The sequence below is a fragment of the Gigantopelta aegis genome, chromosome 6 (assembly GCF_016097555.1).
Source record: "Gigantopelta aegis isolate Gae_Host chromosome 6, Gae_host_genome, whole genome shotgun sequence".
Lineage (NCBI taxonomy): Eukaryota > Metazoa > Mollusca > Gastropoda > Neomphalida > Peltospiridae > Gigantopelta > Gigantopelta aegis.
The window spans coordinates 9,290,198-9,316,406 of NC_054704.1; the positions used below are offsets into that span (position 1 = coordinate 9,290,198).

At 36.5% G+C, this 26,209-nt stretch overlaps 1 protein-coding gene across 1 annotated transcript in view; it reads left to right on the forward strand.

The window, feature by feature from the left end:
• LOC121374026 (copper-transporting ATPase 1-like) overlaps nucleotides 1-26,209 on the forward strand; it is a 70,238-nt gene that overhangs the window by 15,029 nt on the left and 29,000 nt on the right. Inside the window, 1 exon segment of the mRNA XM_041500905.1 lies at nucleotides 10,396-10,521. Coding sequence (XP_041356839.1) covers nucleotides 10,396-10,521 — 126 coding nt within the window.

Here is a 26,209-nt window from a genome sequence, read left to right on the forward strand (position 1 = left end):
AATTGAATAGTAAATTATTTTTTTTAACTGGAAAATCTTTAGAGGACGACTGTTGGATGTGTCAGATTGAGGTGAATGCAGTTGTTACTAAATATTGTTATGTTGCCAACAAGTATGCTGTCTTTGTGCATATCATTTGTAGAGTGCTTGCCAGAGGTTATTTGGTATTATTCAGTGAAGGTGTTTTTCCCCATTTCAACCAGTGCTCCATGACTGGTATATAAAAAAACGTATGTGCTGTCCTGTCTGTGGGAAAGTGCATATAAGAAAATCCCATGCTGCTAATGGAAAATTATAGTGTGCTTCTTTTGAAAACTATGAGTGAAATGTTTGACATCCAGTAGCCGATGATTAATAAATCAATGTGCTGTAGTGGTCCTGTTAAACAATACCAATGTTTTAACTGTAGCATGGCCATGTCTAGCTGTGGATAGTCATACCAATGTTTTAACTGTAGTATGGCCATGTCTGGCTGTGGATAGTCAAAACCAATGTTTTAACTGTAGTATGGCCATGTCTAGCTGTGGATAGTCATACCAATGTTTTAACTGTAGTATGGCCATGTCTGGCTGTGGATAGTCAAAACCAATGTTTTAACTGTAGTATGGCCATGTCTAGCTGTGGATAGTCATACCAATGTTTTAACTGTAGTATGGCCATGTCTAGCTGTGGATAGTCATACCAATGTTTTTACTGTAGTATGGCCATGTCTAGTGTGGATAGTCAATACCAATGTTTTAACTGTAGTATGGCCATGTCTAGCTGTGGATAGTCAATACCAATGTTTTAACTGTAGGATGGCCATGTCTAGCTGTGGATAGTCAAAACCAATGTTTTAACTGTAGTATGGCCATGTCTAGCTGTGGATAGTCAAAACCAGTGTTTTAACTGTAGCGTTTTTACTGTATCATGGCCATGTCTAGCTGTGGATAGTCAATACCAATGTTTTAACTGTAGCATGGCCATGTCTAGCTGTGGATAGTCAATACCAATGTTTTAACTGTAGCATGGCCATGTCTAGCTGTGGATAGTCAATACCAATGTTTTAACTGTAGGATGGCCATGTCTAGCTGTGGATAGTCAAAACCAATGTTTTAACTGTCGCATGGCCATGTCTAGCTGTGGATAGTCAATACCAATGTTTTAACTGTAGCATGGCCATGTCTAGCTGTGGATAGTCCATACTAATGTTTTAACTGTAGTATGGCCATGTCTAGCTGTGGATAGTCCATACCAGTGTTTTTACTGTAGCATGGCCATGTCTAGCTGTGGATAGTCAAAACCAGTGTTTTTACTGTAGCATGGCCATGTCTAGCTGTGGATAGTCAAAACCAGTGTTTTTACTGTAGCATGGCCATGTCTAGCTGTGGATAGTCAAAACCAGTGTTTTTACTGTAGCATGGCCATGTCTAGCTGTGGATAGTCAAAACCAGTGTTTTTACTGTAGCATGGCCATGTCTAGCTGTGGATAGTCAAAACCAATGTTTTAACTGTAGCATGGCCATGTCTAGCTGTGGATAGTCAAAACCAATGTTTTAACTGTCGCATGGCCATGTCTAGCTGTGGATAGTCAAACCAATGTTTTAAATGTAGCATGGCCATGTCTAGCTGTGGATAGTCAATACCAATGTTTTAACTGTAGTATGGCCATGTCTAGCTGTGGATAGTCAAAACCAAAGTTTTAACTGTAGCATGGCCATGTCTAGCTGTGGATAGTCAATACCAATGTTTTAACTGTAGCATGGCCATGTCTAGCTGTGGATAGTCAATACCAATGTTTTAACTGTCGCATGGCCATGTCTAGCTGTGGATAGTCAAACCAATGTTTTAAATGTAGCATGGCCATGTCTAGCTGTGGATAGTCAATACCAATGTTTTAACTGTCGCATGGCCATGTCTAGCTGTGGATAGTCAAACCAATGTTTTAAATGTAGCATGGCCATGTCTAGCTGTGGATAGTCAGTACCAATGTTTTAACTGTAGTATGGCCATGTCTAGCTGTGGATAGTCAATACCAATGTTTTAACTGTAGCATGGCCATGTCTAGCTGTGGATAGTCAATACCAATGTTTTAACTGTCGCATGGCCATGTCTAGCTGTGGATAGTCAAACCAATGTTTTAAATGTAGCATGGCCATGTCTAGCTGTGGATAGTCAATACCAATGTTTTAACTGTAGTATGGCCATGTCTAGCTGTGGATAGTCAAAACCAATGTTTTAACTGTCGCATGGCCATGTCTAGCTGTGGATAGTCAATACCAATGTTTTAACTGTAGTATGGCCATGTCTAGCTGTGGATAGTCATACCAATGTTTTAACTGTATGGCCATGTCTATGGCCATATCATGGCCATGTCTAGCTGTGGATAGTCATACCAATGTTTTAACTGTAGGATGGCCATGTCTAGCTGTGGATAGTCCATACCAATGTTTTAACTGTAGCATGGCCATGTCTAGCTGTGGATAGTCAAAACCAATGTTTTTACGGTAGCATGGCCATGTCTAGCTGTGGATAGTCCATACCAGTGTTTTTACTGTAGCATGGCCATGTCTAGCTGTGGATAGTCAAAACCAGTGTTTTTACTGTAGCATGGCCATGTCTAGCTGTGGATAGTCAAAACCAGTGTTTTTACTGTAGCATGGCCATGTCTAGCTGTGGATAGTCAAAACCAGTGTTTTTACTGTAGCATGGCCATGTCTAGCTGTGGATAGTCAAAACCAGTGTTTTTACTGTCGCATGGCCATGTCTAGCTGTGGATAGTCAAAACCAGTGTTTTTACTGTCGCATGGCCATGTCTAGCTGTGGATAGTCAAAACCAGTGTTTTTACTGTTGCATGGCCATGTCTAGCTGTGGATAGTCAAAACCAATGTTTTAACTGTCGCATGGCCATGTCTAGCTGTGGATAGTCAAAACCAATGTTTTAACTGTCGCATGGCCATGTCTAGCTGTGGATAGTCAATACCAATGTTTTTACTGTCGCATGGCCATGTCTAGCTGTGGATAGTCATACCAATGTTTTAACTGTAGCATGGCCATGTCTAGTGTGGATAGTCAATACCAATGTTTTAACTGTAGCATGGCCATGTCTAGTGTGGATAGTCCATACTAATGTTTTAACTGTAGCATGGCCATGTCTGGCTGTGGATAATCCATACCAATGTTTTAAATGTAGCATGGCCATGTCTGGCTGTGGATAGTCAAAACCAATGTTTTAACTGTAGCATGGCCATGTCTAGCTGTGGATAGTCAAAACCAATGTTTTAAATGTAGCATGGCCATGTCTAGCTGTGGATAGTCAAACCAATGTTTTAACTGTAGCATGGCCATGTCTGGCTGTGGATAGTCAAAACCAATGTTTTAACTGTAGTATGGCCATGTCTAGCTGTGGATAGTCATACCAATGTTTTAACTGTAGCATGGCCATGTCTAGCTGTGGATAGTCCATACCAATGTTTTAACTAGCATGGCCATGTCTAGCTGTGGATAGTCAAAACCAATGTTTTTACGGTAGCATGGCCATGTCTAGCTGTGGATAGTCCATACCAGTGTTTTTACTGTAGCATGGCCATGTCTAGCTGTGGATAGTCAAAACCAGTGTTTTTACTGTAGCATGGCCATGTCTAGCTGTGGATAGTCAAAACCAGTGTTTTTACTGTAGCATGGCCATGTCTAGCTGTGGATAGTCAAAACCAGTGTTTTTACTGTAGCATGGCCATGTCTGGCTGTGGATAGTCCATACCAATGTTTTAACTGTAGCATGGCCATGTCTAGCTGTGGATAGTCAAAACCAATGTTTTTACTGTCGCATGGCCATGTCTAGCTGTGGATAGTCAATACCAGTGTTTTTACTGTCGCATGGCCATGTCTAGCTATGGATAGTCAAAACCAATGTTTTAACTGTCGCATGGCCATGTCTAGCTGTGGATAGTCAAAACCAATGTTTTAACTGTAGCATGGCCATGTCTAGCTGTGGATAGTCAAAACCAGTGTTTTTACTGTAGCATGGCCATGTCTAGCTGTGGATAGTCAAAACCAGTGTTTTTACTGTAGCATGGCCATGTCTGGCTGTGGATAGTCCATACCAATGTTTTTACTGTAGCATGGCCATGTCTAGCTGTGGATAGTCCATACCAGTGTTTTTACTGTAGCATGGCCATGTCTAGCTGTGGATAGTCAAAACCAATGTTTTTACTGTCGCATGGCCATGTCTAGCTGTGGATAGTCAATACCAGTGTTTTTACTGTCGCATGGCCATGTCTAGCTGTGGATAGTCAATACCAGTGTTTTAACTGTAGCATGGCCATGTCTAGCTGTGGATAGTCAAAACCAGTGTTTTTACTGTCGCATGGCCATGTCTAGCTGTGGATAGTCAATACCAGTGTTTTAACTGTAGCATGGCCATGTCTAGCTGTGGATAGTCAATACCAGTGTTTTTACTGTCGCATGGCCATGTCTAGCTGTGGATAGTCCAAACCAATGTTTTAACTGTCGCATGGCCATGTCTAGCTGTGGATAGTCAAAACCAGTGTTTTTACTGTAGCATGGCCATGTCTGGCTGTGGATAGTCCATACCAATGTTTTAACTGTAGCATGGCCATGTCTAGCTGTGGATAGTCCAAACCAATGTTTTAACTGTCGCATGGCCATGTCTGGCTGTGGATAGTCCATACCAATGTTTTAACTGTAGCATGGCCATGTCTAGCTGTGGATAGTCCATACCAATGTTTTAACTGTCGCATGGCCATGTCTAGCTGTGGATAGTCAAAACCAGTGTTTTTACTGTCGCATGGCCATGTCTAGCTGTGGATAGTCCAAACCAATGTTTTAACTGTCGCATGGCCATGTCTAGCTGTGGATAGTCAAAACCAGTGTTTTTACTGTAGCATGGCCATGTCTGGCTGTGGATAGTCCATACCAATGTTTTAACTGTAGCATGGCCATGTCTAGCTGTGGATAGTCCAAACCAATGTTTTAACTGTCGCATGGCCATGTCTGGCTGTGGATAGTCCATACCAATGTTTTAACTGTAGCATGGCCATGTCTAGCTGTGGATAGTCCATACCAATGTTTTAACTGTAGCATGGCCATGTCTAGCTGTGGATAGTCAAAACCAATGTTTTTACTGTCGCATGGCCATGTCTAGCTGTGGATAGTCAATACCAGTGTTTTTACTGTCGCATGGCCATGTCTAGCTATGGATAGTCAATACCAATGTTTTAACTGTAGTATGGCCATGTCTAGCTGTGGATAGTCAAAACCAATGTTTTAACTGTCGCATGGCCATGTCTAGCTGTGGATAGTCAATACCAATGTTTTAACTGTCGCATGGCCATGTCTAGCTGTGGATAGTCAATACCAATGTTTTTACTGTAGCATGGCCATGTCTAGCTACGGATAGTCAATACCAATGTTTTAACTGTAGCATGGCCATGTCTAGCTGTGGATAGTCATACCAATGTTTTAACTGTAGCATGGCCATGTCTAGCTGTGGATAGTCATACCAATGTTTTTACTGTCGCATGGCCATGTCTAGCTATGGATAGTCAATACCAATGTTTTAACTGTAGCATGGCCATGTCTAGCTGTAGATAGTCAAAACCAATGTTTTAACTGTCGCATGGCCATGTCTAGCTGTGGATAGTCAAAACCAATGTTTTAACTGTCGCATGGCCATGTCTAGCTGTGGATAGTCAATACCAATGTTTTTACTGTCGCATGGCCATGTCTAGCTGTGGATAGTCATACCAATGTTTTAACTATAGCATGGCCATGTCTAGTGTGGATAGTCAATACCAATGTTTTAACTGTAGCATGGCCATGTCTAGTGTGGATAGTCCATACTAATGTTTTAACTGTAGCATGGCCATGTCTGGCTGTGGATAATCCATACCAATGTTTTAAATGTAGCATGGCCATGTCTGGCTGTGGATAGTCAAAACCAATGTTTTAACTGTAGCATGGCCATGTCTAGCTGTGGATAGTCAAAACCAATGTTTTAAATGTAGCATGGCCATGTCTGGCTGTGGATAGTCAAAACCAATGTTTTAACTGTAGCATGGCCATGTCTGGCTGTGGATAATCCATACCAATGTTTTAAATGTAGCATGGCCATGTCTGGCTGTGGATAGTCAAAACCAATGTTTTAAATGTAGCATGGCCATGTCTGGCTGTGGATAGTCAAAACCAGTGTTTTAACTGTAGGATGGCCATGTCTAGCTGTGGATAGTCATACCAATGTTTTAAATGTAGCATGGCCATGTCTGGCTGTGGATAGTCAAAACCAATGTTTTAAATGTAGCATGGCCATGTCTGGCTGTGGATAGTCAAAACCAGTGTTTTAACTGTAGCATGGCCATGTCTAGTGTGGATAGTCCATACTAATGTTTTAACTGTAGCATGGCCATGTCTGGCTGTGGATAATCCATACCAATGTTTTAACTGTAGCATGGCCATGTCTGGTTGTGGATAGTCAATACCAATGTTTTAACTGTAGCATGGCCATGTCTGGCTGTGGATAGTCAAAACCAATGTTTTAACTGTAGCATGGCCATGTCTGGCTGTGGATAGTCCATTTTCTGGACTGTGAATTCTTTGATTTCATAAGATTTTATAAGACAGGAACCAAGTTGTAGTGAATGTGATTCTACATCAGTTAGAAGCACATTTCAAAGTTTATGTGTTTGATAATGATTGATTAGCTATTTATCAAAAATATAACTAGTAGAATTTGGCACTGAAAGTTTAAAATACAGCACCTTTAAAAGATGTAGAAAAGCATTTATTAAGTTTGATACACACACCAACTCTCATAACATTAAAGAAGTATGAAACAAACATTGTATCTCCATCATATTGGGTAGATTAAATTCCATTGTTAATAAAAGGACAGCTTGGACCAAGGTAGGCAGTTGTTATTAGAAATTGATATGCAGTGTATGGATCTGATGGCAGAACTGCACATGTAACTGTTTTTTGTACCATCAGTTGTTTTCATCCCTGTATTAAACAGATGTTTTAAAAACTTAAGTGATTTGATAGGAATTTGTGAAGAACCTTTTTAACAGTTTACGTTGAAATAATGAGAAATAATTATGTCAGTCAGTTGGTGCAGGTTTAAAATTTTAATGATTTGTTTTAAAAGCTTGCCTTTAATTTTCTATAATATTAAAATATTTGTATACTGTTGGCTGTGTACAAAAAACAGAACTACTTTTTACTTTTATATTTGAGTTTTACTTAATAAACTACTAGTAATTAAAAAGTTTAAACTTTTATTATATACATGTAATTTGCAAACCAAGGGAAATAACTCTTTCCACTCTACTAATCTAAACACTTGACTGAATGTTCATATAAGAAGTTACAAGCCAAGGGGAAAGTGTGTGTTTGTGTGTGTGGGTGGATAGTTACTATATAAGTTTATTCTTTCACAATATACATGTACAATTTGTCTCTGTTATTTTACATGTGGCATAGTAACAAGTAGTTACATTTAACAATGCTGGGTTTAAGCTGGAACCAAAACATTGTTGGCGACTTTGGTCCGAAAATCTGTAAGCAAATGTAATTTTCAATTAGCCAAACAGCCAAAATGGTTATTGGTCTCCGAAAGTTAGATGAGTCTCGGTGAATATAATTTGGTGATTTGGCAAACAATACTTAAAAACCCTGACAATGTGCTGAGGTGCTATTAAACATTCCTTTTTTTTGCATGTGTATATTAGTTTTTAACTCTGTGTGTTTCTGTGTGACAATGACAATCATTTACTTGCTAGTAAATCACATATATTCACTAGCCAAATCTCTTCGTCCACTCGCCAGTTTTAATACCTATTACATAATTTTATAAATTAAATGTATGGCAGTGCCCCAATATTCGACCACCTAAGAAAGAAAGAAATAGACCCAAGTTTTGTTTATGCATTATACCGTGGTTAAAGCATGATTGGAGTGCCTCGATGAACAGTATACAGTTACTGATCAGATGACCAGTATTGATCCACTTTCTAATTAACCAAGATGAAACTCATTTACTTAACGTTTATTGTCTACTATATAGCTCTTTTGGAAGAAAGGTTGTTTACCCTACAGCGAATGTTCAAAATACTTTGAAAAAAATCTATGTACTGTTCAGTTAAAAGGAGAATGGAAATACACTGGTTGAATACTGATGCTGTTGCTGTTGCTTCAGTTCTTTTTATTATTTAAAGAAAAACATTTGTTTAATGTTTGATAATTCTATGTCATATTCTACTCCATATCTATGCTAATAAAGTGCGTATTTAAGATAATATACACAACATGAATTTTAAGGAATACTAGCTATTGTGTATTTATAGTTTATAGCACCAAAGATACAAACGGACATTAGCTGTCTGACTCACGATCACTTTACCCTATCGTTGGCTAAACTTCCTGCACATATCATACCACGCAGGCTAAAAATAAATGTGTCTATAACAAATTCAGATGATCTAAGCTGGAGTTTGGTGAAGCAGTATAGGAAGTAAACATGATTTGTTTCGAAATCCTGTTACCATACTAATTACCGTACTAAGATATTAATAACTGATGATTTCATTGGCACGTTCGACTTGTTTATGCTTACTAGGCCCTATATTTTGTACTCACCAGTTGGATACTACTTTTTTTACAAATGCTCACCTGTGAACAAAAGTTATTGACAAATACGAGTGTTTTACTTGCTGTGTAGATTGAGACCTGCATGATGATGAAGTAAATTAGATCTATGATACCAAGTGTTCCTTTACTTCTTTTTCCCAGTGTCTCCATGTCATCTTATTTAGTATAACATCATAGCACTTTGACATGAGATGAAGTAAATTAGATCTATGATACCAAGTGTTCCTTTACTTCTTTCTCCCAGTGTCTTCATGTCATCTTATTTCTAAAGTATAACATCATAGCACTTTGACATGAGATGAAGTATTTAGTATAACATCATAGCACTTTGACATGAGATGAAGTAAATTAGATCTATGATACCAAGTGTTCCTTTACTTCTTTTTCCCAGTGTCTCCATGTCATCTTATTTAGTATAACATCATAGCACTTTGACATGAGATGAAGTATTTAGTATAACATCATAGCACTTTGACATGAGATGAAGTATTTAGTATAACATCATAGCACTTTGACATGAGATGAAGTAAATTAGATCTATGATACCAAGTGTTCCTTTACTTCATTCTCCCAGTGTCTTCATGTCATCTTATTTCTAAAGTATAACATCATAGCACTTTGACATGAGATGAAGTATTTAGTATAACATCATAGCACTTTGACATGAGATGAAGTAAATTAGATCTATGATACCAAGTGTTCCTTTACTTCTTTTTCCCAGTGTCTCCATGTCATCTTATTTAGTATAACATCATAGCACTTTGACATGAGATGAAGTATTTAGTATAACATCATAGCACTTTGACATGAGATGAAGTATTTAGTATAACATCATAGCACTTTGACATGAGATGAAGTAAATTAGATCTATGATACCAAGTGTTCCTTTACTTCTTTCTCCCAGTGTCTTCATGTCATCTTATTTCTAAAGTATAACATCATAGCACTTTGACATGAGATGAAGTATTTAGTATAACATCATAGCACTTTGACATGAGATGAAGTAAATTAGATCTATGATACCAAGTGTTCCTTTACTTCTTTCTCCCAGTGTCTTCATGTCATCTTATTTAGTATAACATCATAGCACTTTGACATGAGATGAAGTATTTAGTATAACATCATAGCACTTTGACATGAGATGAAGTATTTAGTATAACATCATAGCACTTTGACATGAGATGAAGTATTTAGTATAACATCATAGCACTTTGACATGAGATGAAGTAAATTAGATCTATGATACCAAGTGTTCCTTTACTTCTTTCTCCCAGTGTCTTCATGTCATCTTATTTAGTATAACATCATAGCACTTTGACATGAGATGAAGTATTTAGTATAACATCATAGCACTTTGACATGAGATGAAGTATTTAGTATAACATCATAGCACTTTGACATGAGATGAAGTATTTAGTATAACATCATAGCACTTTGACATGAGATGAAGTAAATTAGATCTATGATACCAAGTGTTCCTTTACTTCTTTCTCCCAGTGTCTTCATGTCATCTTATTTAGTATAACATCATAGCACTTTGACATGAGATGAAGTATTTAGTATAACATCATAGCACTTTGACATGAGATGAAATATTTAGTATAACATCATAGCACTTTGACATGAGATGAAGTATTTAGTATAACATCATAGCACTTTGACATGAGATGAAGTGACCACCAAAACAAGTACATGTATTTCAGTTTTTTTGTTTATGTTTTTGTATTTTTATTTGTATTTGTATTTTTCAGAACTCCATGCCTGGTGAAAACATGGACCGGGTGACGGTGCTAAAAGTGGATGGCATGACTTGCCATTCATGTGTGAGCAAAATAGAAACCAACTTAGCTAAGGAGCCAGGTGTCATTAGCATTAAGGTATGTCATTAACTTAGATAGGAGCCAGGTGTTATTAGCATATAGGTATGTCTTTAACTTAGGAGCCAGGTATCATTAGCATATATGTATGTCATTAACTTAGATAGGAGCCAGGTATCATTAGCATATATGTATGTCATTAACTTAGATAGGAGCCAGGTGTCATTGGCATTAAAATATGTCATTAACTTAGATAGGAGCCAGGTGTTATTAGCATATAGGTATGTCATTAACTTAGGAGCCAGGTATCATTAGCATATATGTATGTCATTAACTTAGATAGGAGCCAGGTATCATTAGCATATATGTATGTCATTAACTTAGATAGGAGCCAGGTGTCATTGGCATTAAGGTATGTCATGAATTTGGATAGGAGTCCGGTGTCATTAGCATTAACTTGATTAAGGTATGTCATTAACTTAAATAGGAGCCTGGTGTCATTAGCATTAAGGTATGTCATTAACTTGGCCAAGGAACCAGGTGTCATTAGTATTGAGATATGTCATTAACTTGGCCAAGGTATGTCATTAATTTGGATAGGAGTCCGGTGTCATTAGCATTAAGGTATGTCATTAACTTAGCCAAGGAGCCAGGTGTCATTAGCATTAAGGTGTGCCATTAACTTAGATAGGAGCCAGGTGTCATTAGCATTAAGGTGTGTCATTAACTTAGATAGGAGCCAGGTGTCATTAGCATATAGGTATGTCATTAACTTAGATAGGAGCCAGATGTTATTGGCACCAAAATATGTCATTTACGTAGGTTGGACCAGTAAATTAGCATAACAGCACACTTTTGAGACCTGACCTCTGACTGCATCAAACTTCCTTATCGCGTCATGTAATGTCAGTTAGGGGCATGGTGCACATCAGTTACCACATAAACTTACATGTGGTATGCTGGGTTATTTGTATATTTTCCATGTTTGGATTGCTCTCGCTGTTGCACATAAGACGATCAGTTGTCAGTCAAAACATTGAAGGTGTACAAACAACCGTGCACAGTCTAGTTTAAAATGGATAATAATTCACTGGACATATTCCCATAACTTTGAAGTGCACTTTTTGTAGATGTTGATATAAATATAACGGGTAACCAGTGCCATGTATTAATCACATTAAGGAGTGTCTGACATTTGTCACAAGTTTGATGATTTCCTAGTTGAGAAACATTAAATTGTTTATGAATATGTAGCATTGATAAAAACATAAAAGTTACACAAGTTGCCCTGAAAATATGTAAATGTTGAGTGACATTAATTTTGTCAGTTTTGATTGATTTATTTATTGCTGTTCATGTCCGCAGTAACAATAACAATTTTTAAAATGAAAAAGTGTTATATTCACTATTCACTCTTATGTTATATATATTTTCCAATATTTCTCAAAATGTATATTAAGATAATTGAATGCAGTTAAATCACTGACTTGTTATATAAAGTTTGTAGCTGTTGCTTTGGGCAACACAGGCATAAGCTGACCTCATTTCTAGAAAGATAGCACAGACGAATTATATCAAAATTGCAGTATGCCCCAAGGCAAGTTGAATTGTGAATAAACTAATAAGAAATTGTGACTGGATTTTTGACTTGGGTTCAGGTTTTAAACCAGATTATATCTATGGGTAACAGTTTGGATTACCGTATGTGGGAAAAAAATGACTGTTTAATGTCAGCCCAGCGTGTTGTTAAACAGTGTCTGGTAGGTACTGTATTCGACTTAAGGGAATTGTGACACTTAGTTTAGAAGGTTAGATAAGATACCGTCTACCACAGGATACACAAAGGTTCTTGTTATGCACTTTCCCACAATATGGACAACACATATACACAGGTTGTTCGTTATCTTTGAAAGTAGAAAAGAAGAAAGAAAGAAAGCTGTTTTATTTAATGACCGACTGAACTCATTTTATAGTTATATGGTGTCAGACATATGGTTAAGGACCACACAGATAATTAGAGGAAACCCGCTGCTGTCACACAGTGGGCTTCTGTTTTTGATTAGCAGCAGGGGATCTTTATATTCACTATCTCACAGACAGGATAGTATGTTCCATAACCTTTGTTATACCATTTGTGGAGCACTGGCTGGAATGAATTTGAAAACCCTCAACATTTGCAACAGCAATCAGGAGTTCTGCCGCAAAAAGCATTGCTAAATTGATCTGCAGTGTCATTTTTAGCATTATCGGATATTTACTATGTTATTATCTCTATTAAATAGCCTTTGCAAGATTATCAAAATGTTGAGGGCTGCAAATGTGGAGCACTGGCTGGAATAAATAGTAGCTGAACTGGTGCACGACGTGGTCCAGTGGTGGGGCGGGACGTGGTCCAGTGGTGGGGCGGGACGTGGTCCAGTGGTTGGGTGGGACAGAGTCCAGTGGTGGGGCGGGACGTGGTCCAGTGGTGGGGCGGGACAGAGTCCTTTGGTGGGGCGGGACGTGGTCCAGTGGTGGGGCGGATGTAGCCCAGTGGTGCACGATTGGTGTGGAATCAATCCCAGTCTGTGGGCCTATTGGGCTATTTCTCGTCCCAGCCATTGCATCGCGACTGTTATATCAAAGGCCATGGTATGTGCTATCCTGTGTAGGATGGTGCATTTAAAAGATCCCTTGCTATTAATGGAAATATGTAGCGGGTTTCCTCTCTAAGCCTAAATGTAAAAATTACCAAATGTTTGACATCCAATAGCCAATGATTAATTAATCAATGTGCTCCAGTGGTGTCACTAAAAAAAAAAAACTTTAGTTCAGTGGTAAAAGCACTTGCTTGATGCGTGGTCGGTTTGGGATCGATCCCTGTCGGTGGGCCCATTGGGCTATTTTTGTCATTCTACTCAGTGTACCACAACTAGTATATCAACGGTCATGGTATGTGCTGTCCTGTCTCTGGAATGGTGCATATAAAAGATCCCTTGCTACTAATGGAAAAATGTAGCGGGTTTCTTCTCTAAGATTATATGTCAGTATTACCAAATGTTTGACATCCAATAGCCAATTGTTCAATAAGTCAATGTGCTCTAGTGGTGTCATTAAACACAACAAACTTTGTTAGCTATATCAGCGAGCTATATGTTTGTCCCACTCCCAGTTTCTCAAGTGACCCAGCAATTAATGGAGCACTATGTGTACCCATGGCAACAGCCGTTTGATGGGAAACATTACATAAATCTTATTCAGGATGAGGAAGTCTATTACTTACTGTTTTCACTCACCTTGTTTTCAGCAAACAGTGATGCACACAGAGACATTTAAATAATTGTTATAAATATCCTTTTAATGGTTTGTCCCGGGGCCAAACTTAAACTAAATCCACGTGACCTCTACTGGTATTTGTGTTTTCTCCAAGCTATGATTTTCTTTTCTTTATACAACAATTTGTCTTTTGAAGAGTGTATCATAAAAAATAAAAATAAAACAATAAATGTTTTTATGTGTAGTCTTTTGCTTTGTTTTAAGCACTGACACATTGTCCATGTTAATGTATGTTTTAAAAAAAGTAATCGTTTTGGTCTCCTACCGGTCCAACCAGAAGGGGACTATAGGTTTCATCTCCACCTATCTGTCTGTTCGTCTGTCCGTCATTCCCTCTGTCCCAATTATAATTTTGTTGATATTTTTTTAACAATGTCTTGAGATATTGAGCTTTATCATGTACTATCACAGATCACGTTTTACTTTCATGGTGATTTACCCAATTTTTACACAGTTATGGCCCTTGAACTTCAGAGATACAGAAGTTTGTTAAGCCCGATAGAGGACATGTATTGCTTTAACAGCTCTCAGAATGCTTTGTTTTTCTTGTATTCATCTGTTTCTGCCTGAGTACATGTGATTATGTAGTTCTGCCCGAGTACATGTGATTATGTAGTTCTTCCCGAGTACATGTGGTTATGTAGTTCTTCCCGAGTACATGTGGTTATGTAGTTCTTCCCGAGTACATGTGGTTATGTAGTTCTTACCGAGTACATGTGGTTATGTAGTTCTTCCCGAGTACATGTGGTTATGTAGTTCTTCCCGAGTACATGTGATTATGTAGTTCTTCCCGAGTACATGTGATTATGTAGTTCTTCCCGAGTACATGTGATTATGTAGTTCTTCCCGAGTACATGTGATTATGTAGTTCTTCCCGAGTACATGTGATTATGCATTTCTTCCCGAGTACATGTGATTACATGTATATAGTTCTTCCTGAGTACATGTGATTATGTAGTTCTTCCCGAGTACATGTGATTATGCATTTCTTCCCGAGTACATGTGATTACATGTATATAGTTCTTCCCGAGTACATGTGATTATGTAGTTCTTCCCGAGTAATGTGGTTATATAGTTCTTCCCGAGTACATGTGATTATGTAGTTCTTCCCGAGTACATGTGATTATGTAGTTCTTCCCGAGTACATGTGATTATGTAGTTCTGCCCGAGTACATGTGATTATGCATTTCTTCCCGAGTACATGTGATTACATGTATATAGTTCTTCCTGAGTACATGCGATTACATGTATATAGTTCTTCCCGAGTACATGTGATTATGTAGTTCTTCCAGAGTACATGTGATTACATGTATATAGTTCTTCCCGAGTACATGTGATTACATGTATATAGTTCTTCCAGAGTACATGTGATTATGTAGTTCTTCTAGAGTACATGTGATTACATGTATATAGTTCTTCCCGAGTACATGTGATTATGTAGTTCTTCCCGAGTACATGTGATTACATGTATATAGTTCTTCCCGAGTACATGTGATTATGTAGTTCTTCCCGAGTACGTGATAAGGTAGTTCTTCCCGAGTACATGTGATTATGTAGTTCTTCCCGAGTACATGCGATTATGTAGTTCTTCCTGAATACATGTGATTATGTAGTTCTTCCTGAGTACATGCGATTATGTAGTTCTTCCTGAATACATGTGATTATGTAGTTCTTCCCGAGTACATGTGATTATGTAGTTCTGCCCGAGTACATGTGATTATGTAGTTCTTCCAGAGTACATGTGATTATGCAGTTCTTCCCGAGTACATGTGATTACATGTATATAGTTCTTCCCGAGTACATGTCATTATGTAGTTCTTCCCGAGTACATGTGATTATGTAGTTCTTCCCGAGTACATGCGATTACATGTATATAGTTCTTCCTGAGTACATGTGATTATGTAGTTCTTCCCGAGTACATGTGATTATGTAGTTCTTCCCGAGTACATGTGATTATGTAGTTCTTCCCGAGTACATGTGATTATGTAGTTCTGCCCGAGTACATGTGATTATGCAGTTCTTCCCGAGTACATGTGATTACATGTATATAGTTCTTCCTGAGTACATGTGATTATGTAGTTCTGCCCGAGTACGTGTGATTATGTAGTTCTTCCAGAGTACATGTGATTATGTAGTTCTTCCCGAGTACATGTGATTATGTAGTTCTGCCCGAGTACGTGTGATTATGTAGTTCTTCCAGAGTACATGTGATTATGTAGTTCTTCCCGAGTACATGTGATTATGTAGTTCTTCCAGAGTACATGTGATTACATGTATATAGTTCTTCCCGAGTACATGTGATTATGTAGTTCTTCCCGAGTACATGTGATTATGTAGTTCTTCCCGAGTACATGCGATTACATGTATATAGTTCTTCCCGAGTACATGTGATTATGTAGTTCTTCCCGAGTACATGTGATTATGTAGTTCTTCCCGAGTACATGTGATTATGTAGTTCTTCCCGAGTACATGTGATTATGTAGTTCTTCCCGAGTACATGCGATTACATGTATATAGTTCTTCCCGAGTACATGTGATTATGTAGTTCTGCCCGAGTACGTGTGATTATGTAGTTCTTCCCGAGTACATGTGATTATGTAGTTCTTCCCGAGTACATGCGATTACATGTATATAGTTCTTCCCGAGTACATGTGATTATGTAGTTCTTCCCGAGTACATGTGATTATGTAGTTCTTCCCGAGTACATGTGATTATGTAGTTCTTCCCGAGTACATGTGATTATGTAGTTCTTCCCGAGTACATGTGATTATGTAGTTCTTCCCGAGTACATGCGATTACATGTATATAGTTCTTCCCGAGTACATGTGATTATGTAGTTCTTCCCGAGTACATGTGATTATGTAGTTCTTCCCGAGTACATGCGATTATGTAGTTCTTCCTGAATACATGTGATTATGTAGTTCTTCCCGAGTACATGTGATTATGTAGTTCTTCCCGAGTACATGTGATTATGTAGTTCTTCCCGAGTACATGTGATTATGTAGTTCTTCCCGAGTACATGCGATTATGTAGTTCTTCCTGAATACATGTGATTATATAGTTCTTCCCGAGTACATGTGATTATGTAGTTCTTCCCGAGTACATGCGATTATGTAGTTCTTCCCGAGTACATGTGATTATGTAGTTCTTCCCGAGTACATGCGATTATGTAGTTCTTCCCGAGTACATGTGATTATGTAGTTCTTACCGAGTACATGCGATTATGTAGTTCTTCCAGAGTACATGCGATTACATGTATATAGTTCTTCCCGAGTACATGTGATTATGTAGTTCTTCCCGAGTACATGCGATTACATGTATATAGTTCTTCCCGAGTACATGTGATTATGTAGTTCTTCCTGAATACATGTGATTATGTAGTTCTTCCCGAGTACATGTGATTATGTAGTTCTTCCCGAGTACATGCGATTATGTAGTTCTTCCAGAGTACATGTGATTACATGTATATAGTTCTTCCCGAGTACATGTGATTATGTAGTTCTTCCCGAGTACATGTGATTATGTAGTTCTTCCCGAGTACATGTGATTATGTAGTTCTTCCCGAGTACATGCGATTATGTAGTTCTTCCAGAGTACATGTGATTACATGTATGTAGTTCTTCCTGAGTACATGTGATTATGTAGTTCTTCCAGAGTACATGTGATTACATGTATATAGTTCTTCCCGAGTACATGTGATTATGTAGTTCTTCCAGAGTACATGTGATTACATGTATATAGTTCTTCCCGAGTACATGTGATTATGTAGTTCTTCCCGAGTACATGTGATTATGTAGTTCTTCCCGAGTACATGTGATTATGTAGTTCTTCCCGAGTACATGCGATTATGTAGTTCTTCCTGAATACATGTGATTATGTAGTTCTTCCCGAGTACATGTGATTATGTAGTTCTTCCCGAGTACATGTGATTATGTAGTTCTTCCCGAGTACATGCGATTATGTAGTTCTTCCTGAATACATGTGATTATGTAGTTCTTCCCGAGTACATGTGATTATGTAGTTCTTCCTGAATACATGTGGTTATGTAGTTCTTCCTGAATACATGTGATTATGTAGTTCTTCCTGAGTACATGTGATTATGTAGTTCTTCCTGAATACATGTGATTATGTAGTTCTTCCTGAGTACATGTGATTATGTAGTTCTTCCCGAGTACATGCGATTATGTAGTTCTTCCCGAGTACATGTGATTATGTAGTTCTTCCCGAGTACATGCGATTATGTAGTTCTTCCCGAGTACATGTGATTATGTAGTTCTTCCCGAGTACATGTGGTTATGTAGTTCTGCCCGAGTACATGTGATTATGTAGTTCTTCCCGAGTACATGTGATTATGTAGTTCTTCCAGAGTACATGTGATTATGTAGTTCTTCCCGAGTACATGTGATTATGTAGTTCTTCCCGAGTACATGCGATTACATGTATATAGTTCTTCCCGAGTACATGTGATTATGTAGTTCTTCCTGAATACATGTGATTATGTAGTTCTTCCCGAGTACATGTGATTATGTAGTTCTTCCCGAGTACATGTGATTATGTAGTTCTTCCCGAGTACATGCGATTATGTAGTTCTTCCAGAGTACATGTGATTACATGTATATAGTTCTTCCCGAGTACATGTGATTATGTAGTTCTTCCCGAGTACATGTGATTATGTAGTTCTTCCCGAGTACATGTGATTATGTAGTTCTTCCCGAGTACATGCGATTATGTAGTTCTTCCAGAGTACATGTGATTACATGTATATAGTTCTTCCCGAGTACATGTGATTATGTAGTTCTTCCCGAGTACATGTGATTATGTAGTTCTTCCCGAGTACATGTGATTATGTAGTTCTTCCCGAGTACATGCGATTATGTAGTTCTTCCCGAATACATGTGATTATGTAGTTCTTCCTGAATACATGTGATTATGTAGTTCTTCCTGAATACATGTGATTATGTAGTTCTTCCCGAGTACATGTGATTATGTAGTTCTTCCCGAGTACATGTGATTATGTAGTTCTTCCCGAGTACATGCGATTATGTAGTTCTTCCCGAGTACATGTGATTACATGTATGTAGTTCTTCCTGAGTACATGTGATTATGTAGTTCTGCCCGAGTATGTGTGATTATGTAGTTCTTCCAGAGTACATGTGATTATGTAGTTCTTCCAGAGTACATGTGATTACATGTATATAGTTCTTCCCGAGTACATGTGATTATGTAGTTCTTCCCGAGTACGTGATAAGGTAGTTCTTCCCGAGTACATGTGATTATGTAGTTCTTCCCGAGTACATGTGATTATGTAGTTCTTCCCGAGTACATGTGATTATGTAGTTCTTCCCGAGTACATGTGATTATGTAGTTCTTCCCGAGTACATGTGATTATGTAGTTCTTCCCGAGTACATGTGATTATGTAGTTCTTCCAGAGTACATGTGATTATGTAGTTCTTCCCGAGTACATGTGATTATGTAGTTCTTCCAGAGTACATGTGATTATGTAGTTCTTCCCGAGTACATGTGATTACATGTATATAGTTCTTCCAGAGTACATGTGATTATGTAGTTCTTCCCGAGTACATGTGGTTATGTAGTTCTTCCCGAGTACATGTGGTTATGTAGTTCTTCCCGAGTACATGTGGTTATGTAGTTCTTCCCGAGTACATGTGATTATGTAGTTCTTCCCGAGTACATGTGGTTATGTAGTTCTTCCCGAGTACATGTGGTTATGTAGTTCTTCCAGAGTACATGTGATTATGTAGTTCTTCCAGTGTACATGTGATTATGTAGTTCTTCAGCCAGTGGATAGTTGAACCATGCTGCCTGCTGCTTATCAGTTTTGTACACTTTATTATCGAAGTGCACATTAGAAGACATATACTGTGTAGTTGCAGAAAACACATGTTATATTCACACTGTTATCGCACACACAATCCAACACAATAGTATTTAATGTGTTTAAGGATCAGTATATTAAATTATATGGAGAACTTTTCCTGGAGTACTCCATTGGGCTATTTCTCGCTCTAGACAGTGCACCATGACTAATATATCAAAGACCGTGGTATGTGCTATCCTGTTTGTGGGATGGTGCATATAAAAGATCCCTTGCTTCTACTGGAAAAATGTAGCAGGTTTCCTCTCTAAGACTATATGTCAAAATTATCAAATGTTTGATATTCAATAGCTGATGATTAATATATCAATGTGCTCTAGTGGTGTCGTTTAACTTTCCTGGTGTTTCCTGGGTTTTTTAATTTAGTAAATTTTATGAGCACATACTATGACCTTTGATATGACCGTTGTGTGGTAATGGTTAGAATGAGGGTGGAGGATGTGCTGAAGCATCATTAGTCCCGTACCAGAGACTGTTTATCTTTCTGTCTGTCTGCCTGCCCCTCTCCATCTGTCTGTCCATCTGTCTGTCCCACATATAGGGGTTTTTTAACTTTTTTCTGCAATGCCTAATGATATTCAGCTAAAAAAACACTTTGTATAGTTTTAATTATCATGAAGAGATAAGTTCAGTTTTATACCTTCATGGGGATTTGCCCATTTTTGATGGAGTTATGGCCCTTGAACTTTGGAGATATGAAAATGAGTTGGGCCTGGTAGAGAATATGTATTGCTTTAGCACTACTCTCAGAATGCTTGTTATACAAACCTTCCTTTCCTTTCAAGTGATGTGTCATCGTTATACCTGTATTACCTGTATCTACCTGTCGGGGGCCTCACTCCAGGTGTTTGTGTAGTACAGGTATCTGTAGTAAATCTCTACAGGTAATATAATGAGCCTGTGTAGCAGCTCCGTTGTACCCACTGAGGAGAGGCATCTCCTGGTGGGTTTATCTATGTTTATGCTGTTTAATATTAATGTGTGAATCATGTGGTCCACTTCGTGTTGGTGACGTTCGTGCAGTATATCCTTGTTAACCTAATATAAACTATTAAAAGTGCACTCTCACCTAATGAATATTAATGTGTGAATCATGTGGCCCACTACGTGTTGGTGACATTCGTGCAGTATATCCTTGTTAACCTAATATAAACTATTAAAGGTGCACTCTCACCTGTTGAATATTAATGTGTGAATCATATGGCCCACTACATGTTGGTGATGTTCGTACAGTATATCCTTGTAAACCTAATATAAACTATTAAAGGTGCACCTTACCTGTTTAATATTAATGTTTGAATCACATGTACCTATATATGTTGGTTACATTTGTACAGGTGTATCCTTGTAAACCTAACATTAAATATTAAAATTGCAATATGACCTCGATTCTTAATGCAAAAGACAAATGCACCTGCTGTTTTAACAAACTCATTTGTTTTTGCGGTCAACCATGTTTTTAATACATTGTAACAGAACAATAGAGTGGATTGTTTATTGTGAGTTAATACTTTTTAAGTGATCTATATTAGTGATTGCATTTAAAGGAAATTGGCGAATGGTGTTTCATCAAAAGAAAGGGTTGGGATGTAGCACAGTGGTAAAATTTTATTGTCCCCAGAAATATTTGGCAGTGTCAGGGTTGAGGAACCCTGAGCTCACTGACTTACAAATATTTTAAATATATTTCAAATATATACAGACTATTTACATGTACACAATGTTCATGTTTAAAACATATACTGCATTCAAAAAACTCTCTCATCCATTCACCTGCTCACCTCCCCCCCCCCCCCCCCCCCCCCCCCCCACCCACACACACACAAATATCCATGTACATCAGTTTTCATACATGTCAGTAATTAGTTTTAATTATTTCTGGGAGCAAGAAAGAAGAGAAAGAAGAAAGGAAAAAACGAAATATCAAAAGTGACAGAAAAGAATAACGGGTTGCAAATTTTATCTTTTAATGTTTGTCTCTAAGCCAGTATGTTAAAGTACAGTTGAAAAGAGTTCATGTAAAATTGTCAATAAATGAATTATACCATTTCTTCCAATATGTTTCCAAATATTCGTATTCACAGTTTTTAAGCAGAATACACCTTTGAATTTCTAATTTGTTTTTAATTGTCCGTTGTAATGATCATAAGTTCAATTTTTATAGAATAAATATAATATTTAATATTAATAATCATCCAATTTACTACACTTCTGTTTGGTTCATTAGGCAAACTTAAGATAACTATATGTTTATCAAAAGTATTATGTTCACCCATAGTATTTGTTATCCAATTCGCAATAGATTTCCATAGTTTTTTTTAACAAAATGACAATCATAGAATAAGTGTCTGGCAGCAGATTACAGAAAGTACATTTATTGGTATCTACATGTATATAGTGAATAGTATATAAAAAATGGTTAGTTGTGAGTATTCATTGCAATATTCTGTACTGAAACCACCGCAAAGTTGTATCTCTGGTACATTTAAAGGGTATGCTATAATATATTTTCCATTCCTTTAATGAATAGTTAAAACCTTTTTCCTGATATTTTAATTGTGATTTTGGAATTTTTGATGTTTTGCATAGCAGTTTATATTGTTCCTTGCAACCTTGTTTCTCTTTTAACATCTGCTTTAACTTTTGTGGATAAACTGGTTTATAATTAGGGAAAAAATTCAGTTTGACAATTTAATTTTCCATATTTTTCAATAATTTTTTTTACTGCTTTAATTAAAGATGTATAATCTAAAAAATGTGTTATTATATTATACTTTACCATAAATTCGTCAACAGTTAGAAAGCCACTATGTACACCAATTAAATCATTTATAAAAATAATTCCCTTTTCGGCATACTTTTTGTAGAAAATAGTTTTTTTTTTATCTTTAATATTTTACTGTTGCCCCAAATATTGACACCAACTAAGTTGTCTATACTTTCAATGATTTCTTCACATTGAATTTTTCTCCAGCTTTCAAGAACATCTTTCCAAAAAGGATTACTTATATTTTGCATTTTCTTGCCAACAAATTGATCCCCATATATAATTAAATCATGTATTGATACATTTGTAATAAATGAAAAAAGATGTATCCATTTTGAATCATTTGTAAGTACTTCTTATCCATGTTGATTTTAAAGCTGTTATATAGATTGAAATATTAATCATTCTTAATCCTCCGTTTTGATAATCTTGAATTATAGTTTCACGTTTTATTTTTTCTGGTTTATTTTCCCATATAAAACTATAAAATCTTTTATTTAACTTTTGGACTAATTGTTCAGATGGAGTTGGTAATGAGATTAGTAAATTTATTATTTTGGGTATTATTAATGTTTTTAAAACAGTGCGTCTGCCTAATAGCGTCAATTTTCGTGCACTCCAGATTTTCATTGTACTTTCCATTTTTAATACTTTTGGTTCAAAGTTATTTTTAACTATATCTTTTAGATTTAAAGAAAAGCGAATTCCCAATAAAGTAAACTTAGTTGAAACCCATTTTAATTTCCATCTAGTATGATGAAAGACTTCATTTGAGAAATATTTTCTGCCAATCCATATTGTCTTTGATTTAGAATAATTTAGCTTCAAACCTGACATTTTTCCAAAGTAGTCTAGAGTACTTAATAAGTGTGCCATACAGTGACTCGGGAGATCCATCCAAAATAAAAGTAGTATCATCTGCATACTGCAAAATAAGATATTCTTCTCCATCAATATAAATTCCCTTAATATTCTTGTTATTGTGTATTAAAATGGCAAGTATTTCTGCACATATTATAAAAATGTAGGGCGATAACAGATCGTCTTGTCTGCAGCCTCTGTATAACTTAAAACTTGCTGATAGATGTCCATTTTGGATTACAGCTAAAACTGAATTTTTATACACTGTTTGTATCCAGGTTTTTATTGAACACTTAAAATTAAAAATGTCTAGAGCTTTTTTAATAAATTTCCAGGATAAGGAGTCAAACGCCTTTTCAAAATTGACTAACAATAGCTGACCTGGTATTTTATATGTTTCTGTGTACCGTATATTTTCTCCTACATATCTTCCGTTTATAAATCCTGTTTGATCTTTTTCAATAATTTTGTCCAATACGGTTTTTATCCTATTTGCAATGCAACCAGATGCTATTTTATAAGTACAATTTAAAAGGGTGAGTGGCCTCCAATTTTTAAAAAATTGCTTAGGTTTGTTTGCTTTTGGTATGCAGGTTATGATGCCTGTTTTTTGTACATGTGACATTTCTTAAATACTGTAACTATAATTGATGGCTCTAACTACAAAAGTGCCCCAACTCAAGCCAAAAGAATTTTAAAAATTCTACTGGAAATCCATCAGAACCAGGACTTTTTTCATTTTTCATATTTTTAAGAAATAATAAAGCTTCAACGTACGTTAATTCCCCCTCCAACTCTGCTGCTTCGTTATCAGAGAGAATATTAAAATTACAGTTTTAAATTAATTTTGTTATATCTTCACATTCAGATTCCTGTTTTGAATACTGTTTTTCATAAATACGTTTTGTTTCTTTCAATATTTCAGCTTGGTCTGTGATTGAATTTCCGTTTTCTAATTCTATTTTAGAAACTAATTTGCTACGAAAGTTTCTTCAATTTACTGCCTTATAGTTGGACACATTAGTTACTATGAACATGATTATATATACATATATATTCATTCTGTAAACAAATTTCTGACTAAGTTTACACAATGTTCAGGAAGGAATTTTTTTTATGTGAACTTCAGTTCATTGTTGACTATAACCAGAGAATTTTGAATTTGTGGTGATGTGGTCGGGAAGGGGCATAGATATGAGTGATTATTATTAAAATTAGAAAGCTTCAAATACTTTGTGTAGTGTTTCTCTTTGTCATTTCTCCATGTATGGGGCAGGATGTAGCCCAGTAGTGAAGCGCTCACTTGATGCGATGGTCAGTCTGGAATCGATCCCCGTCAATGGGCCCATTGGGCTATTTCTCGTTCCAGGCAGTGCACCACGACTGGTATATCAAAGGTCATGGTATGTACTATCCTGTCTGTGGGAAAGTGCATATAAACGATCCCTTGCTACTAATGGAATAATTTAACGGGTTTCCTCTCTAAGACTATATGTCAAAATTACCAAATGTTTGGCATCCAATAGCTGATGATTGATAAATCAATGTGTTCCGGTGGTGATGTTAAGCAAAACAAACTTTAACTTTTTTTCCATGTTAGTTAAAGCAAAGAAAGAAATTTTTATTTATTTAAGTACATGTATGCATTTAGCACATTCAAATTATGGTTATATTGTGTCGAGCATATAGAAGGCCAAATTTGGAAAGCGTCTTTATGACTTTTGCACATGTATCAACATATATTTACAAAGCTTAAATACCTGTTTAAAAAAAACCCCAGACTTCATAAATTTGGCCCACAGTCATAGCTAAACCGTGAGTTACATGTATATTGTACTGTGTGGAGTCTGCTGTGTGTATGTAACAGGGTTCAAAGGACGAAAACAACACATCACGATGTTTGGAAATGATTTACTTCATAAACAGTTCATTATGACATTGCAAACAACGCCCTGCAAGAATAAAATATACAATATATAACAGGCGTTCATTATAAATAATTACATGTATGCGTCATAAAAATCATCGTCATAAAAATAGTTCGATCATACATGTCAATCACAACATCATAAAAATATGTCCATCACATGTCATCAATATTAAAAAAATATATATTAACATTTCAATTCGTATCCCATTAATGTCACGGTTATAAGTAACATCTACTAAAATATAATATCTTCCTAATCAAACAATCTGTTTGATTAAACTAAACCTGAATAACCTTTTGGTCCACACCTACATGTATATGATAGATATCGGGATAATTAATTCCAAGGGGAGGTAATTACAAGAATAACAAATGGTTGAGATTTAGTGAAAACATTAACCTAATTGACTTAAAATAAATTACTGTGGAATGTTGTCAGAATAAAAAAATACTTTACTATATTAAATATTATAATTATGTTATAATGAGGTTTAAGATTAATAATTAATTGAAATAACTGCTTGATTACTAACTAACTATGTCATACTCTGTATGTGGTACACGAGCGTAAACAATGCCGGTGGTCAACAAGACAGTGTGTGAAAACCTGGGGAATAAATTATAAACTATTAAGCATCATAAACTACAGATGCTTACGAACCTGCAACAAAATAAAACATTGGCACAGCATACACTCATAAATCATACACGCATATCTTCGTACAATTATGATAGTGGAAATATTAAAATAAGTTGATGTTTAAAATACAAACATATCTTTACGCTGAAGAATTAAGTGTTATTGATATAATATATTTATATGATTCCTTTTTAGAAATAATTTAAAACATTTAGTAGTTTGTTATACTTAGTCGTGGAACTCCTAGAACTTGCACAATTAGTTATATTATTATCAAAACAATGTAATCATTTATCTGCATTAATTCGCTAGTATGTGAGCAATATATTTATATATAT